The 18,674-nt window shown below is 43.2% G+C and overlaps 2 protein-coding genes across 8 annotated transcripts in view; one reads left to right on the top strand and one right to left on the bottom strand.

The window, feature by feature from the left end:
* The window catches only part of pde9aa (phosphodiesterase 9aa), a 32,473-nt gene extending 27,465 nt beyond the window's left edge, over window positions 1–5,008 (top strand). For 3 of the 4 annotated variants that reach the window (XM_029459567.1, XM_029459566.1, XM_029459564.1), the window contains 7 exons: window positions 658–740; window positions 895–1,051; window positions 1,139–1,252; window positions 2,743–2,847; window positions 2,969–3,097; window positions 4,292–4,387; window positions 4,471–5,008. In XM_029459567.1, the coding sequence (XP_029315427.1) occupies window positions 658–740; window positions 895–1,051; window positions 1,139–1,252; window positions 2,743–2,847; window positions 2,969–3,097; window positions 4,292–4,387; window positions 4,471–4,521 (735 nt within the window). In that variant the 3' untranslated portion in view covers window positions 4,522–5,008. The remainder of the gene's footprint in view (window positions 1–657; window positions 741–894; window positions 1,052–1,138; window positions 1,253–2,742; window positions 2,848–2,968; window positions 3,098–4,291; window positions 4,388–4,470) is intronic. The other variant, XM_029459565.1, reaches the window with a different exon arrangement.
* A 1,235-nt stretch (window positions 5,009–6,243) lies between these two features.
* Window positions 6,244–18,397, bottom strand: wdr4 (WD repeat domain 4). 4 transcript variants are annotated; one of them, XM_029458685.1, is made up of 11 exons: window positions 18,252–18,397; window positions 17,841–17,909; window positions 17,503–17,664; window positions 17,259–17,415; window positions 16,492–16,604; window positions 16,333–16,393; window positions 15,741–15,854; window positions 13,286–13,350; window positions 12,559–12,745; window positions 11,393–11,462; window positions 6,244–6,560 (listed from the first exon to the last, which is right to left on the bottom strand). In XM_029458685.1, the coding sequence occupies exons 1-11, from the start codon at window positions 18,332–18,334 to the stop codon at window positions 6,370–6,372; spliced, it is 1,272 nt and encodes a 423-aa protein (XP_029314545.1). In that variant the 5' UTR covers window positions 18,335–18,397; the 3' UTR covers window positions 6,244–6,369. The 4 variants fall into 4 exon arrangements, with proteins under 4 accessions (XP_029314545.1, XP_029314546.1, XP_029314547.1 ...); XM_029458686.1 differs by having other exon boundaries at window positions 15,750–15,854; XM_029458687.1 differs by having other exon boundaries at window positions 17,503–17,649.
* Window positions 18,398–18,674: the final 277 nt, after the last annotated feature.

Raw genomic sequence — 18,674 nt, 5'->3', positions numbered from 1 at the left:
TCTTTATTTTAAGCTCCTTGTTGAACCTGTAGTCAAAGATCTTTAAATGAATTTTGTATGACGTACAATTAAGTAATGGTATTTCCTGCTGGGGTTATATTTTATATTTTAGTGAGCTTTTGTTTTGTTAAGTCTCTCTCTCCTGTGTTCACCACCAAGTCCATTTTAATGCACCTGTTTAAGAACACAACATGCAGTCATGCTGCAGTCATCATATGACGGGTGGAGGGAACAATCTGTGCTGTGACATTAGGGGATTGTGGAAGCTCAGGGGAGAAATGATGAGGAGGCAAAAAGGAAAGGAGGAGCCTCTTCTTCTCAGAGCCTCCCTCTGGTGTTGAGATAACCATCAAATGTGCTTTGATTATCACAGGCTGATAATCAAGTATCTGCAGCAGTGATATGGTAACAAGGTCACGCATACTCACACACACACACACACACACACACACACACACACACACACACAGAGGGTGGAAGATAGGATCACACACACATTAGTGCAAATATGAACATGATCTTTTAGTAAAAGACTTAATTGACGCATTCAATAATATAAATGTGTGGATATCTGGGTTTGTGTGTGTGTGTGTGTGTGTGTGTGTGTGTGTGTGTGTGTGTGTGTGTGTGTGTGTGTGTGTGTGTGTGTCTTTTTAGGAGAAGTTCACTCAGGTCGACGTTTTGATTCTTATGACAGCTGCTGTGTGTCATGATCTTGATCACCCCGGGTTTAACAACACGTAAGAAAACACACACACGCACACACACACACACACACACACACACACAAACCTCCTCTCTGCCATCTCGTCTTACTTCTTGTCCCTGCTCTCTTTCATTCTTTCTCGTTCATCCCATTCTTTCTCTCCCTCTCTGTCTTTTCTCTCTCTCCAGGTACCAGGTCAATGCCAGAACAGATATGGCAGTTCGCTACAATGACATTTCCCCTCTGGAGAACCACCACTGTGCTGTGGCCTTCCAGATCTTCTCTCAGCCCGACTGCAACATCTTCTACACCTTTGACCCTGAGGCCTTCAAACAGATACGGCAGGTAGGCCTATGTGTGTGTGTGTGTGTGTGTGTGTGTGTGTGTGTGTGTGTGTGTGTATGAGTTGTTTCACTTTGTGCTGTTTTTCAGGGGACTATCACACTGATCCTGGCTACAGACATGGCACGACACGGTGAGATCCTGGACTCCTTCAAGCAGAAAGTCAACAACTTTGACTACACAGATGAGGAGCACGCCACCTGTGTAAGAACACTTTGGAAACGTATAATTACTTTAAAATATAGTGCTTAATATTAGGGCTGTCAAGCGATTAAAAAAATGAATCTAATTAATTACAAGCTTTGTGATTAATTAATTGCGATTAATCGCGTATAACAATATTTGCTGTCAGAGCTCCGTGCTCTGTGCTTTCTGAGCTCCGTGCGACGGGGGGACGGGCGCCGGGGACGGGTGCTGTCAGAGCTCCGTGCTCCGTGCTGTCGGACCAAAAGTCAGGGGCGCGATTAATCTGCGTTAATATTTTTAACGTATTTTTTCTGTGATTAATTAATTAACAGCCCTACTTAATATATATATATATATATATATTATATATATATATTATATATATATATATAATTCCTATTAGAATTTTTCCTTTCCTACTTTTTGAAAGTAGGAAAAAATAAAAATAAAATATATATATATATACGACCCACGGCAACCAAAAACAAGACATTCAATGAATAACTGGAACACCAAATGACCAAACAAATTGAACCCCAAAAAACATAGCAAGGAAACACCCAGCTGTGCACAAAACAACACCACAGGCCAACACGGGCCTTTTCTGTTGATGCTTTTTACACAGTTCACATAGAAAGTTGTTTTGTCCGCTCTGTGCAGCGACAGTTTTGCCGGGTTAGCGACCTTGAGCAGGGGGCCGGTCAGTTCTCCCAGCCCTGGGCTCAGGTAGATTTCTGGAAACGGTCTTTCCCTGACTGTATTTGATGAGGAGGCTCCTCTCCTCTCCAGAGAGTATCTGGCTCCAGAGCTCCAGGATCCTCTGAGCCACCCAGCTAGAGGTTAGACCCAGCAGAGAGCTCAGGGCCAGGGCATCGCTCAGGGCCAGGGCATCGCTCAGTGCCGGCCCTACTACATCCACCAGCTGTTGTAAGCACAGGGTCATCGACCTGCACAGCACCACCATCAGTCCGGGTGTGTTGCTGCTGCTGATGTCCAGCCTGGCCCTGTAAATTAGAGGTTCCATCAACAGCCAGTGCAGAGAGTCAAACTTTGGGCACCTTTTATGGTTAAAAAGGACCCAACACTTTAAAAGACCCTGATAAAACGGGGGCAGCTCACTTACCTTTAACATTTTTGAATCAGTTAAAAACAGAGCAGTATCCAGCCCCAGGTTACTGGGTCTGAGGATACAGCTGGCCACGTCTCTCCACACCAAATCAGCCGGACCGGTAAGATATTTCTGTAAAAACTGGAGTCTAGTCTAGGAACTAGACCCCCCCCCCCCCCCCCCCTCCTCTCTGGATAACACCCAGTGTAGACCATCCCAAAATAAATCTACCATTTCTTTCTGTATTTTAGCTAAAAGGCCTGAGGGAGGGTCTACATAATACATTTAATACTAATACTAAAGTGGCATCCCATCTCACCACACCAGGTTGCTTTGCATGCTTCTATAATAACCCTCTAATCATGGTGACCTTTGCCCTCTGACCCTGTGCTCTGTGCAGCTGAAGATGGTGCTCATCAAGTGCTGCGACATCTCCAACGAGGTGCGGCCCATGGAGGTGGCTGAGCCCTGGGTCGACTGCCTGCTGGAGGAGTACTTCATGCAGGTGGGTTCATCCAATAGTATTAAAACTCACAACACTGTTTTTATCATCATGTTAACAATGATAAGAGTAATTATCTGATGTTTGATATATATGTGTGTGTGTGTGTGTGTGTGCTGCTCAGAGCGACAGGGAGAAGGCTGAAGGGCTTCCTGTGGCTCCGTTCATGGACAGAGAAAAGGTCACCAAGCCGACGGCTCAGATTGGCTTCATCAAGTTTGTCCTCATCCCCATGTTTGAGACTGTGATGAAGGTGAATATGCAGGACAGTGAGGATGAAGGTCAAAGTAGTAGTTGAAAGGTGGGAGGGGCCACTGGTTCTGGAGGTATTTATCTCCAATGAGACATAGCATTTGAATAGGTTGTGTTAATGACATGTTCAGTGTTAATCAGTCTTCTGGATGATTTAACACCACTCCTATGATTTGGTTTGGCAATCGCTGATCAATTATTTCAACTTTGTCAATTTGTTGCAGCTCTAAATACTACAATACCCAGAAGCCTCAGCTGCCATTACTAAAGGGCAATGTGTCTTTTGGGTCAATGGGGCAGATCGCCACCTGCTGGCAGCAGAACAGAGTTAGGTTTTAAGTAATTTAGAAATTAATATAATTCTGGATTAATGACATAAAACATCCTTATTTAACAGTATTCCACACTCCGAGGGTTTCATGCTCCAACTGACAGTCTTCACATTGTCTATGCAGAAAATGAACTGGACTTTTACTTCCAAAACTCTCTCACTCTCTTCCTCCTCAGCACTTCCTGTTGGAAATGATAACTACACTCAGATAGATTTGTCTTAATGTGATGCAAAGCTTCTCGTCTGTCACTTTCTGAGAGAAAGCACTGAAACCAAGGATGTGTCTAAAATCAGTGGTGGAAAGTAACCAAGTACATTTACTCAAGTATTGTACTCAAGTACAATTTTGAGGTACATGTACTTCAATTGTGTATTTCCATTTTCTGCTACTTTTTACTCCACTAAATTTATTTGACAGATGTAGATACTATTTACTCTTCATGTTAAGCAAGCATTAAACAAGCAGATACAGCATCTGATCAGCTTAAGCATACAATATATTGGTAAAGATTAAAGCAGCCTCTAGTTGGAGCCCTTGTCATGTTTCAGATGTTGATGTTGATGAGACGCAGTTCCTCTAAACTTCACAAACTTCCAAAACAGGTTTCAGAAAGTATAAATACAAACGTTGTGTATTTTCTTCCCATGGATCATCTGACGACCCTTCATATTTATCTGCTGACCCTTTGTAGGGGCCCGTGTATGTATAGCGCAAGTTGACATCGTGATGACTATAAAAAAACAATATATTGTGCAGGCCTACACGCCAACTTACTGTTATATAAACACAATATAAAGTGTTTGCAGCGATGATACTGCCACTTAGAGCGTGTGTGTGTCTGTGTATGTATGTGTGTGAAATAGCTGTTTCCACAGATTGAGGAGGCGATGGTGCAGCCACTCAGAGAGTCAAGAGACCGATACGAAGAACTCAAACAGATTGATGACGCCATGAATGAGGTTGGAGGATCTCTATAAGTGCGTGGATGCATTGACTTTGTCCTTGGTGCAGATTGTGACTTAACAAGTAATGTTCCCTTCAGGTGCAGAAAATGAAAAGTGAGAACTTGACCATGGGAGGGAAGAAGAAGTAAGAGGTTTTGAAAAGGTAGGAAAGAACAGAAGTTGCTGAAGTGTTTGCTGTAAGTGTGTGGTCAGGTTTCTTTATAAATCCAATGTGTGTGTCTCAGCACCAGTGAGCGTAGAGCACCAGAGTGAAGCAGTGTGACGTAAAGTGGAGTGGAGTTGTCAGACACGTTGGTTCGTTATGGGCTGCAAAGCTCTCCTCACTTCCTGTTGAAGAGCAGAGGAGCAGATGTGATCTGTCCAGTCGCTCACACATGTGATGGAGGGATCTGAGGCAGCGTTACAAACTACTGATGGACTCGAGGACCGGACTGACAATCCAAAGCTTTTTTCAGGAAATGTCAACATTTGTACAGCACAGAATACTTCAGTGAACAATATTTAGATACATATCTTGCATTGTTTTTTATTTGAAATGTTTTTTTTTTTACAGATTGTACAGATTTTTTGTGACCTTTCTTCTTTCCTACAAAAAATAAAAGGATTACTTTAATTTAAAAATCCTGTCTTGACTGTTCGTGTCTCTGCTTATTGTTGAACATTTCTTTTTCTGCAACACAGCCTCTTGAAAATGGTTTCAGACATTCAAACCTTTTCTATACTTCATACAAATATATGCACTGTATGAACATGTAATGTTTATGCATCATGTTCTGCGTAATTATGGCCAATTCACAAGGCGGGATTACCAAACCAACTGCCGAGAGCCCTACACGTTCACTTAGTGCAGGGGTGGGGAACCTTTTTCCTATCAAGGGCCATACTAAGTATTGAACTCATAACCTCTGCAAATGTTTTTAAGACATAGTCCATTCATTTCACCTTTCTTTCATGCTGTGCAAAAAAAAACTTTTTATCCATGTATCTTTCTGTTTTTATCAGAAATCATAAATCCTTCATTAATCCCACAACGGGGAAATGTATCTTGTTACAGCAAAATAACATATTAAGTAAAAAGGCAGTACACAATAATTAAATAGAATACAAATAATATAAGTACCAAGAGGTTGATAGAAATAAAGTGAATATTGTAAATGGCAGTGATAATTGCACAGCAGTGGTGGAATAGTCTGATCTTGGTGTTTTTAAATTACTTGTTGGGCCAAACTCCGCCGAAGAGCGTAACTTTATCCAAACGCACTCGTATTTTCAGCTCATGCAGTTTGGCATGTTTCGTGCTGTATTGACGCTCAAGATAATTTTTCATCATCGCAAGCGTGTCCGCACAAACTAGGCTCACTGGCCTTTTACTTCCTCAAAGAAAAAATCGTTCGTCCATTTCACCTGGAAAGTGCGACATTCCGCATCCACCTCTCTTTTTTTACACTCGCCACGCTGCGTTCGCTGAGTTGCTTCGTCAATGACAGTCTCGTTTAATATTGAAGTTGGTTTTTTTTTGCGCAGTGTCATGTCTCTACAACAATGCCCTTGTTAATTGTTCTAACTGCACTTTTCCCACTCGTCAAAATGTCCACTTTTGGAGAAGACTTGAGGAAACATGGTCTGCCTTCTCCAAAGCAGGACGTTGCTTACACATACTGTGGTTCTCATGCAAATCACAGATGTGCTGCATCAATTCTGTGCACTAAACAGAAATAAGTTTAAAAAATGAGGCGTAATTCACCAGAAGTCACAAGTACAGAGTGAGGAGCAGCAGGGACTGTGAGCAGAGGGCCTATGGTGCATATTCACACACGGCATGTGTCATTCATGGTGGCGGAATCAGAAGGTACAGTTTGATGTTAGCTGCAAGGTTTATTTAAAAATATCAGCCAGAAATTAGAGGCAAAACACACGCTCTCCAGTGCTTGAGATTCATCATTCAAAGCATAAAAAAAAAAGGTGAAAGTGTCCGTTCAGGTAGATGACTCAGTTACAGCTTCTGACGTCTCCTTCTTGGTCTTCTTGTTGCTGTTTGCCTTCTGTGCCACCCCCCTCTTCTGCTGCTGCTTCTCCAGTCTCTGCCGCTTCTTCTGCAGGTACGTCGTCACGTTGTCAAAGCTCACCTTGTACAGATGCTCGAAGCGGTTGTTGGTCTTTGTGGAGGCTGTTGTGTAAGAGAACAGGAGGAAAAGGTTAGTGACAGGAAGCACAGCACAACACTTTAAAATGGTCTTTCAGACGAGAACCACAGGCACATTAAAAAAAGAATAGTAGAGGTGGGGACATTTGACTTCATACTGACATAATATCTAAACTAGGGCTGTCAAGCGATTAAAAAAAATCTAATTAATTACAAGCGTTGTGATTAATTGCATATAACAATATTTGCTGGGGGTGGTGCTGTCAGAGCTCCGTGCCCTATCCCCTCTCACCTTCTCCAGTCTATTGCTCCTGACCGCCTTCCTTTTCTCACCCATCTCAGTCAACACTGTCCTTAACAACTGGCTGCTTTCCTCACAATCTTAAGGAGGCAAGAGTGAACCCTCTCTTAAAGAAACCCTCACTTGACCTCTCTGAAGTGAACAACTGCAGACCTGTCTCTCTTCTTCTTTTATTTCCAAAACACTTGAGCGTGCAGTCTTTAATCAACTCTCGTTTTACCTTCACCAGAACAATCTGGTTTCTAAGGCAGGCCACTCAACTGAGACTGCCCTCCTCGCTGTCACTGAAGAACTTCACGCTGCTAGAGCAGCTTCCCTCTCCTCTGTTGTCATCCTTCTGGACCTTTCTGCTGTGTTTGTCACAGTGAACCACCAGATCCTCCTCTACACCCTCCAAGAACTGCGAGTCTCAGGCTCTGCTCTCTCCCTGCACGAATCCTACCTAAAGGACCGCACCTACAGGGTAACTTGGAGAGGGGCTCTGTCAGACCTTTGCTAACTCACCACCGGGGTTCCTCAGGGCTCCGTCCTGGGTCCCCTCCTCTTTTCTCTGTATACCAACTCAATTGGCTCTGTCATTCACTCTCATAGCTTCTCCTACCACAGCTACGCAGATGACACTCAACTGATTCTGTCTTTTCCCAGATCTGAACCCAGGTGGAGGCATGGATCTTGGCTTGTCTGGCTGATATCTCTCGGTGGATGGCTGCACATCACTTGAAACTCAAACTTGACAAGACCGAAGCTCCTTTTCCTTCTGGGGAAGGGCCTCTCCCATCCAAGACCTTACCATCAACATCGGCACCTCTGTTGTTTCCCTGACTTAGACTGTAAGGAATCTCGGTGTGACACTATACGACCAACTGTCCTTCAGTGCCAACATCGCTGCAACAACCCGCTCCTGCAGACACACTCTGTACAACATCAGGAGGACACGTCCCCTACTGACACAGAAGGCGACGGAGGTTCTTGTCCAGACTCTTGTCATCTCACGCCTTGACTACTGCAATCACTCTTTGCTGGACTGCCTACATGTGCCATCCGACCTCAACAGCTCATCCAGAATGCAGCAGCCCGACTGGTCTTTAACCTCCCACACTACACCGCTCCTCCGCTCCCTTCACTGGCTACCCCAATCTGCTTCAAGACTCTGGTGCTGGCCTACCGTGCTGTGAATAAATTAGCCCCTTCCTACATCCAGGCCATGGTTAAACCATACACCCCAGCACGTTCACTTCACTCTTCATCGACCCATTGGCTCGCTACTCCCTCACTGCGAGTGGGACCCAGATTCCCCTCAAACAAAACCGCCTGCTATCCTGGCTCTTAAATGGTGGAACGAGCTCCCCAGTGATGTCAGGTCAGCAGACAGTCTTCACACCTTCCATCGCAGACTGAAAACTCAGCTTTTTCGACAGCACAAAAAAGTTATTTATATGTTGCACTTACACGGGTTTGGCTTATTTGAAGCTATTGTTCTGCACTTAAAGGATTTCACCTATTTGAATGTAATGTACTTGCAAGATTCTTGCTGTTTGGAGTTGTATCCTCATGATTGTTTGCGCTCATTGTTTGCTTTGGCCAAAGCGTCAGCTAAATGAACTGTAATGTTGTAGTAGTTCTATTTCATCCTTACTGACCGCCAGAGGCAGTGCTTAACACTGAATATCTTCCGTATCGCGCATGCGCAGGTCGAGTATTTTTTATCAACAAAGTGTTGTGTGACCTCGGATGATGTCATGTATAAGTTCAGTTGTCATCAATGGGATCAGTCCTATTTCATCTTCTCGGCCATTACTCAAGCATTTACTTGATCTACACAAAATATTATAATATAATTACTTGAAGCTTGTAGCTTCGCAATCGCATTGGTCTGAGCTGAGGGTTACCCGTCCTTCAGAGTCTGCGGCGAGCTGTCCCTCTCCAGGGAGGGAACTGTGTATTCACCGTTCAGACCCTCAAACCTTGGACTGGCGGACACTCCTGCCATGTTCGTCAGGCGATCATTAAAATAAGCTGATAGTGAATACATTGTTTCCAAAAGAGTTAGTGTAATCATTTTCACGGTTAGATGGCTTTTGTCCGAGCTAATTGATGGTGTGTTAACTAGAGCGTGTCTGCTCGGTGTTGGTTGATATTGACAGCATTTGAGATCAGTGAAGAGTGTTCAGCTCCCCTCTCACTGTAGTGTTGTGCTCTGGCTTGCGTTTTCACAGTTTTCCCTCATTAGGGCTAACGTGGTGGGACACTAGTTTGAGATGGCTTATATTTATATCAATTATATTGTGTACATTCTTTTTTTTTTTTACATATATAAATTTGACTGTTCCATAGTTAGCAGTGTTCTCGCTCAGGCTAACTTGGTGAGATGCTAACAGGAATTAGCTAATACAGTATACATTATTTCCTGTTACTGCTAACCCACAACTACACCAGTGAAGAGAGTGTCCTCGCTCCCCTCTAACTGCACATACTGCTTCCTGGCCTGGTTTTGAGGTGGCCCAGATAAAGTCACTCCTCCTGGCTCTTAATTCTGGTGCAGGTACGGAGAATGCTGCTGCACCCAATCCACCAATGGCTGATTTGGTTCCAGAGGAGGTTATTGTCTCGATGACAGCTTCAGCCACTCACTTTAATGAGTATGAGGAGGAGTCCTCCCGTACCTCTGGGCCTGGCTCCTGTTCCTCAGCTTGTTGCTCTTCAGAGGGGGCAGAAGATGGCTCAGTCATTCGCATGGCACTGGCTCGCCTGCAGCTGAATATCCAACCTGCGCAGCTTTGGGGACAGAGCTATCTCTGTGGCAGCCCCCAGGCTCTGAAACTCCCTCCCCATAGATCCCTCACACTGTTCCATTCCCACCTTAAAACCCATCTCTCCTCCTCTGTCTACTCATAGCCACCCTGCCAACAATCCATGTCTGTTGATCGTCTTTGTTTGTCGGGAGGAATCAACAAGTCCCTGAAGGTTTTGCCATTTCACATGTTGAGCACAGCAGACATTCTTTGTGCGGTTGCCAGGGAAGAAAGGTTCACATAGTCGACTTGAAGGATGCTTATTTTCATGTTCCTATTGTGCCTCATCACAGGCAGTTTCTTTGTTTTGCCCTCCAAGGCAGTCATTTTCAGTTCCTCTCCCTCTCTCCACGGGTGTTCACCAGGTGTGTCGCGACAGACTTCTTGCCCCTGCAGTCTCAGAGCATGAAGATTCTGCCGTACTTAGACGACCGACTGAATTGTGCGCCCTCTCAGGACACAGATCTCAGACTCAAGGTGAATTTGGAGAAGAGTTCTCTGAACCTCACTCAGAGCCCAACCTTCATTGATGTGGCTCTGGACAGTCACTATGAGGGCCTGTCCGTTAGCTCAACACACTGATGACATCCTCTAACTTATTCCCCTCTTTCCGAGGAGTTAGGTCCTTGCCCTACATTCGGTTTCTCCGCCTCTTGGGCAAATTGACAGCTGCCTGTTCCCCTACAGAAATGGCTAAACGGCCTCCACTTGGACATCAAGTGCCAGACACAGGAAGATCAGGGTATCACATCAGTGCCTCTTTGTTCTATCCGCATGGAGGGAGAGGACATATCTGTCAAGAGCCCTTGCTCTTTTCCTTTCCATGAGAGACTTTTACCAAGGATGCCAGCCTCTCTGAAAGGGGTGTGGCAGAACAGGACGGCTCAGGGGCAATGGTCTGCTCAGGAGCGTATGGAGCACATCAATGTGCTAAAGCTACGGGCTGTGCACATAGCACTCAAGCATTTCCTGCCATACCTGAGAGGGAGGCATGTGCTTGTCCGGTTGAACAACACCACAACTATTTTTCAAATAAACCGTCAGGGGGGCACCAAATCCGCACGGTTGCTTGAGGTGTTCCAGGCTCTTCTGATGTGAGCAGCCCCTTGCCTGACCAGCCTACGGGGCAAAGTATCTCTACCAAGAGAACAGAACCATGTCGCAGACTTTCTCTCCTGTCACAAACCTCCACCAGGTCTGGAGTTCTGCCGTAATATATATAATGGAGCCAACAATGCCTTTGCAACTGTAACTATTCAAATGGTCATTCATGTAGCTGATGTAGACTACCTTGATTTTATGTGGACATGATCATCAGGTCATAGTGAATAGTTTATACTTTACATTTTTCAAAATAAATGACAATAATGTTATTATCTGTGTTTCTTTTGTTTTCAAAACTTAAACAATGCCCTGAAACCAAGGAACATTCTGAGTGCCACTACACAAGACAGGGAGGAACCACAGCAGGGCTGGCCCAGAGATACAAAACGTATATTAGCGCACACCGAGCTAGTTAGATCATGGCAGAGGTCACACTGATAAAACAGATAATCGTGAGGAGAAGCCCTGCTGAATGTAGCCTGTGTCAGAGGCCCAACATGTGTGGGGGAGGCTGCATGTGAGGTCATGTGACACTGCAGGTTATTTCTGTCTCGAGGGTGTGAGTGGGGCGAGGATGAGAGAGGGAGGACGCAGGAGCGATACTGACGAGAGGCCAAAGGGCCACATAGAAGTATGGAGGGGTGTGTGTGATGACTCACCCTCAAGTGTGTCCCAGTGCGGCTTGAAGGCTTCAGTCACTCTGTTCAGTTCAGGGCTCTCAGCATCACACTACATGAAGCCGACAGAAAAAACAAACACTGTGGATGAACATTATGTAAAAAAAGAGAGCGCTCGACTTTCTAATATCCAGAGGCACTGTGAGTTCTACACGCTCACGGCTACATGTACGGAGTACATAAAGGAACATTTCGAAGAAAAGCAGTGGAGGAACTAAGTGATCCGGCAGGAATTCTATTGGGCTATACAAATAAATTTGATTTGATTTGAACAGATATGGGATTTACAGCAAGGTTGTTAAAAGCTTTATAAACAAGAACATAATTGCAATAACAATTGGAAAAAATATAGGTAGCCAGTGTCTTACGCAGTGGTCTAATGTGATCCATTTTCTTTGTTTCAGTTCATTCTGAACGAGCTGTAGTTTTCTAATAACCTTTTGAGAGAGCCTATTAAAAGGGGATTAAAGTAGTCTAAATAAGCAGTAGTAATAGCATGAGTCAGAATTAGTTTTTAAAAAAGTCTGATCTTAGCGATAACAAATTATGTTTTGAACTACAGTTTGGCAAAGGTCCAGAACTTTCAGGCTTAATCAGCTTCTCTGAAGGTTTGGATAAGTGTATCCGGTAAGTCTCACAGAGGAAAAATTAACAAACTAGTCATTCCTGTGCAAGCGTCAACAGAATATACAGTTTAACACGTGCATAACTCTGCAGTTATGCTTCATTTTTTATTCAATTTATTGTTTTAATGTAATGTGCACCAAACTGCATCACATACATATGGAAGTGGCCACAGTGATAATGCCTTGATCCTGTTCTTAGTCGTGTTTGTCAAAGATAATTAAATCGGTTACCTCTTGTTCTTCTTCATAGCTTCATAGCAGTCTCATTATACTGTAGAGCAAATTTCTCTGACCGTGCACTCTGACAAACCCACTATATCAGAACAAATGAAGCAAACGCACATCCTAGTGCCCAATAGGTGTTGGATCAAATAAATATCTAGCAGAGTTCAAACAGACAGCGCACGCTACGAGGCTCTTCCCCAGACTTCTGATAAAAACAGAGATAAGCGTATGAAACCGACAGGAACAACTAAAAGCTACAATCAGTATCTAGATGTGTATGAACGTATCACACTGTACCTCCCAGGAGTCTCGTCTGTGCGTGTATATTTGGAGCGGTGCATCACTGGAGTCCATCAGCACCCAGAGCCGGCCCTCCGGGTCAAAGGTCATGTCCAGGGGGCAGTGGGACAGGGAGACCCTTCTGTGTGGCACCAGCTTCTCTTCACCCTCCTGGTCCACAGTGAAGAAGTGAACTGTGGACACTCTGAACACACAGGACACATCATTCAGCTCATCACTGGCTTGATCCGTCAGACCAATGTGAATGTGTTTCTCCACTTTGCCTCTGCCACCTACATGTACAGTATATAGTATACAGCTCCACAGTGACCTTGTGCCTCTTTAGGTCCAAAAATACATTTAACGATCTGAAGCCAAAATAGCTTTACGCCAGCTGAGGTGTAATGTCAAAGTTAAAAGCACACAGTTCACAGCAACTCTAAAAAAAAGGTTTGGAACTGTAAGATTTTTGGTAAAACTTGTTTGACTAGATCATTTCTACAAACTTAAAATCATATCAGGAGGGTCCTGCAGGAAACAGAGAGGTGGTTGTTTAAAATGTTTCCCTCTCACTGTTTGCATCTGACTTTAGTCCCTCTCCCTCTGTACGTCTCGTGGTCCGGCCAACAGTTTCATGATGTTCAGAGTCCTACAACAACGGCTCAGATTTGTGGGCTGAGGTGAGAACTGAAGTCCTGTCTGTTCCCGCTACCTGCAGAGTCAAATGACTGATTCACACACTCACCTTTCACACTGCACAGCTACATGGCGAGCATCAGCAGAGCTGGTAATACGGCACACAGTTGGCATCTGGGAAATAAAACAAAGAAAGACAGAGTGGTGGAGTTATCACATATTTCTCATTGGTTAAAGCCTTTTTACAGGTACCGGTAATTAATAAGTAGGAGCATCAACTTGGTTTTGATGGATTGAAAGTTTATTTATTCAGGAGGAAAGTGCCCTGAGTTTAAGGAGCCCTTTAAATATCTCTAACACGTGGCTTAAGAGGTGGAGAATTTAAAGCAGCAATCAATATTTTTATATTCACTTCTTTATCACATTAAACCAGATGTTATTGGGCTATGAACACAATGACAAAAAGGATGTTCGTGACAGAATTTAACAAAAGGGTGACAATTACAATTTCAAGCAGTTTAGAGCACTTTTCATGCCTTGAAACATTAAAATTCTAGTTTTTCAAGGAGTTCCAGCAGCCGTACAAACCCTGATTCTCAGCAGCTTGTTTATTATTATTTCTTAAAGGAATACACATCTGAACCAGCCTATGTATTTGTTTTGGTCAGACCCTACTGGCAAGTAAAAGATGACACACTGGTGCTTTGAGCTCAATCTCAGAACCCATCAGCTATCGGTCTGAAGACGATACGTCTCTGGTGGCAAGGGGAAAGTATTCCTGGTGTTCGTGTAGTAGCCAGCGGATATCCTGGCCACAACTTCCTCTTGCCGTGTGCTGCTCATTGTTTACAGTCCGATTAGAACTTGAGACGCGAGAATGGAGTTGGAGTTAAGAGCCAACGTCTAAAACCGTATTGTTTCACAGGTAGCCGGTTTAAACTGTTTATTTTTAAGTTAATAAAAAGCTCAATCGTTGTAAGACTATAGCCGATGGGTTCCGAGATTGCATTTCGGCCAATGCGTTCAGCCTATTTTGCTATTGGCGCGTACCGTTTACCTGCATGCAACCAAAGCCCACTCAGACGTGATTGGTCACTACTACTCGGACTACAAACGTAACTCAGAATGCTTCCTATATCTAAATCTTGTCCCGTTGCATTCATATGCAGATATGTTATTTTAGAGATGACATTGAGCTAGACCAGGGGTCGGCAACCTTTACTATCAAAAGAGCCATTTTGCCACCTCTTCCACTAAATAAAATGTGTCTGGAGCCGCAACACATATTTCATAACACAGCTTAAGTTAGTTATACTATAAATTACAGAAAGACACAGGAAACTGTTGAGATTGTATTGTTATTTTTTAATTGTTATTAGGACAACACCAAACTCTTTTAGCGGTATCAACTCAATTATTTCTTCCTGCACCACATCAGAGTTCACATACCTGCATAACAGCGCTGTCTGTTCAACATCATTCACATCACTTGACTCATCACAGGCGATTGAATATGATTCAGCTGAGTTTATGTCCTCAGTTTGCTGTCTGGTGATGTTTGTTGCCATTTTAATGGCCCTGTTCTTGACGGTCTTTGCAGAGAGAGACATATCTCTAATTTTCTGAACAATTTCAACTTTGTTTTTGAAGTCCAAAAATAGATTAAAATGATATTTTTAAGAATGCTTCTTTCATGCATTCTCCATCTGTGAGCGGCTTTCCACGCCATACTATCTCCTGAGCGTCTAGAAAACTGAGAGGGTCAGAAATCGCTTTTTTTTTCGCGTATCTCCAGCCTGGTAATTTTCGGCAAATGCTGTGTGTCTGTTCTTGAAATGTCTTTCGACATTACATTTTTTGTTAGCTAATTTCTCGCCACATATCAATCAGACAGGTAAACCAGGTTTGTTGGCAGTAAAAGCAAATGTATCTGTCCACGCAGAATTAAACTCTCTTGTTTCCTCCAAGACTTTTCTTTTTTTAGTTGTAGCCATTAGCATACCGAGTTAGCCGGGGGTTGGAAACTCAAGATTAGTCACCTGCAGGGAAAGGCGCCGCGCCCGTAAACGTGGGAGAAAGTGACGCAAATTTTAGTGGACGAAATGTAAAAATTTAATTAAATGTATTTCAGTGTCACAATATCACCTCAAACTCCAAGATACGAGGTGTTCCGTTTGAAAGGATTGTCCACTGTGCAACAAATAAATACATCAAAATAATGTTACTTATTTCCATGTTTTATTTTGTCAAAGCTTCAGGGAGCCACTGCAGAGGGGTTAAACAGCCGCATGTGGCTCCTGAGCCGCAGGTTGCCGACCCCTGAGCTAGACGCCAACATATCTAAGTTTAACATGTTAGTATGCTAACATTTGCTAATTAGCACAAAACACAAAGTACAGCTTTAGTCATAAACCAAAGAGTATCAAATGTCGTGGCAATGTCGAGACTTTTCACTCAAAACCACAAATGTCAACTGTGGCACCAGATGAAAGGTCAAGGGATTACCAAAGTCATTAGGACACACTACAGCCTTTATGTTGTAGGGTAAAACGTGCTGTGGTTACCTTGGTTACCTTCTGTTTGTCAGCCTCAGAGCTCTGCGTTTCTTCAAGCTCTTTAAGGTCCCAGCTCTGCAGCTCACGACCAGACTCGTACTCCCACAGCTTCATGGTCCCGTCCTGAAAAACACACATTGAAACTGAACTGCACGTTGCCTTTATTTAATTGTTCCTGATGGAACTTCTAGGTCTGAATTGAAATTTTGCTGTCAAAATTAATTTACGGTTAATCTTCGGCATAGTAAAATACAAACTTGTGTCCCAGTAAATTTGGTTAAAATGTTCTGGTTTGAGATTCATGCAAATTTTCATTTTTAAACTTTGACTGTTTACATGATCTTGGTTTATTCATCAGGTTTGAAGAATGTAATGTTAAGTATGATTTCCACCCCGAGCAACTCTGCAGAGATGAAGATTGAGTGCTTGTAACACAAATATAGTATGTGGCAAGATATTTGTAGCTAGAAATTATGTAGCAGGTGACTGACCCAAATCTTTAATGGCAATAGACTAAAATGGAGAATATGAAGATCATAATAGTGATAAGTGGCCTGTGAGCACATGTGTGGTAATGGAACTTTGTGAAATGCACACATACCCCTGATCCAGACAGCAGCCAGTGTGGGTGACCTGATGGGACCAGCAGAGCACTGACAAACCTGACGGAAAGCAGGACAAAGAACAGGAACAGTATCACACACATTAGTGTTTACATAGTGTTTTAGGCATTTTGTCCCCTTTAGGTTCAGTTACTCACTGTTGATGTCCCAGGCAGAAGGACTGGATGTTGTACGGAGACCTGAGGTGGCTCACTCTAATCTTCTCATCACGGTCAGCTGTAATGATGTACTTGTCGTCCGGTGACATGCTCTGAAAGACATCAAAAGGTCACTCAGGCAGACACACATTCGGACACTAATGAGTGGCCACAGTGAGCCCACCGTCATGAGAGGATCAGTATGTCATGACTACGACAGTGCTCTCGCAGAAAAAACAACATGTTTTGCCTTTTGTTAGAGTTGACAGTAGAGATGCAAGGACATGAGGGGACAGACAGATGCAACAGCATCTATCAAAATGTAACAGTAAGTTCAAGCAGATGAACCTGAATAAAACAATACTATTTTAATTGCTTGAAGGTTCATCTTGTACTTGGAAATAGCAGTTTGATAAAAGAAAATCTCATCACAATATCCACTTACAGCACAGAAACTCTCTCTCTTTTTACCCTGCCTTCAAGTGTGTCCCATCAGAACAGCTAGAATCACTTTGGACATCAGACATGGTTGGACAACACATTGCAAAAACTACTTTGTTTCAAGATAGCTGAAACCCTCAATGACTACGCACAGAGGAGGGACACAAGAAGTGGCTGAAACCTTTGGAAACACCAATTAAGTGGATTTTGTGATGACAATCATTGGGACTATTTTCATTTGAATGTGAATATTTAACAAATATTGTTATTAGTTCTCCAGACTACAGTTGAGAGAGCTTTGTTTGCCCAGCGTTGATGTTCCTTACTACAGCTAGCAACATGGAGAGGTGGCCCATCTTCAGCTCGCCCTCTCTCTGTGGCTCCACGACTGAGAAGGAGTACACATCTCCTGATTTGTCAGTGGCCAGCAGCTCGTCCTCTGCCTGGCTGAACATCAGGGAGGTGCACCTCCTCACCACCCACCTGTGTGAGACACACACACAGCTACCATTAACACACCTTGCATCATTATCTTTACAGCACATGAAGCAGCTGTGACTGAAGTTGTACCTGATGCTGATACACTGCCATGAAGGCTCACAGTGAAACAGGACCAGTCTCTTGGTGTCATCAGTCAGCGCCACAAGCTTTCCAGATGGAGACACGCTGAAGGCAAGGACTTTGTCACTTCCTGTTTCCTCTGAGGCACCGCCATCACTGAGGACAGAGAAGCTACAGCTGTTAAAATTACAATTCATTTATTTGCACAAAATTGAGGCATGTTTTTAGATGCATGAATGTTACAAAAACAAATGTTATAACTATGACTTCATTCACCAGGAGGTAGCCTTACATAGTCAGCGTGCCTCCTTTGCAAAGAATATTTACTTCACTTCCTTGATTCTTACCTGTTGTTATCATCCTTCGTATTCGTCGGCTTCTTCTCAGCAGTGCTGCAGTCAAACACAAACGATTCTCTGCAATAAAGTAGAAAACTTCATCTAATAGCTGTCAACACAGTAAGTCATTTTCCTCAACTATAATATAAATTATATTATAAATCTATTCACAGTACTTTTGCAGGAGGAGGATATTATAAGTACTAATTCTACCCCTTGCAACTAACTATGACCATATCACTTTAAAGACAGCACCAAACTAACTTCAAAATGATCCTAAACATGTATCCATGCTTTCAAACACAGCCAGTTAGCTAACAGTGCTAGCTAGTTAAAGTGAACCCCTGTGACACACAGACAAATAATATCAAATACTTTATGAAGTAAATTATTATTTATTAAATTCAACGTGATTCAAACCTGGCTCGTTTGGTGTGAATTGCTACGAGTTTCTTGTCGCAGGTGAAAACAAACCACTCTCCACAGAAGCCGACAGCAGTCATGTCTGTTGTGTGTGTATTTTTACGACAGTAGCCCACGCGCGAGTCGTACTTTGTCGCGTTTTAATTACGTCACCAGCCACACAAAAACACGCCCCCTCGAAAAAGTACAGAATGTACACAAGAGAGCTGCAGTGTGCCTTGTTGGTGGTGACCAAAGGGTTTCCTATTTAAAATACATACATTTAGATTTCTATAGAACAATATTAAATATTAAATATTATATTTTGAGTTTGCTCAGTTACTATAGCAACAAAGTTGACCATGTGAGTGAGTGAGCAGACCCCACATATTACATTCACAGAAGATATCATATACAAATAACATTACAAATATTAAACAG

This window comes from Cottoperca gobio, chromosome 21, assembly GCF_900634415.1.
Source record: "Cottoperca gobio chromosome 21, fCotGob3.1, whole genome shotgun sequence".
NCBI lineage: Eukaryota > Metazoa > Chordata > Actinopteri > Perciformes > Bovichtidae > Cottoperca > Cottoperca gobio.
The sequence above is the reverse complement of the archived record's forward strand: the minus strand, read 5'-3'. Positions and strand labels throughout refer to the sequence as shown.

Bases quoted from the DNA above. Each gene is read 5' to 3' on its own strand.
- wdr4 (XM_029458685.1), bottom strand. From the start codon at position 18,334: ATGACTGCTGTCGGCTTCTGTGGAGAGTGGTTTGTTTTCACCTGCGAC. The intron at 17,910-18,251 runs GTTTGAATCACG...ACTTTATTGCAG, and splicing joins ATTCACACCAAACGAGCCAG to AGAATCGTTTGTGTTTGACT. The intron at 15,855-16,332 runs GTATGTGTGCAT...TGTGTTTTTCAG, and splicing joins GGCTGCTGTCTGGATCAGGG to GACGGGACCATGAAGCTGTG.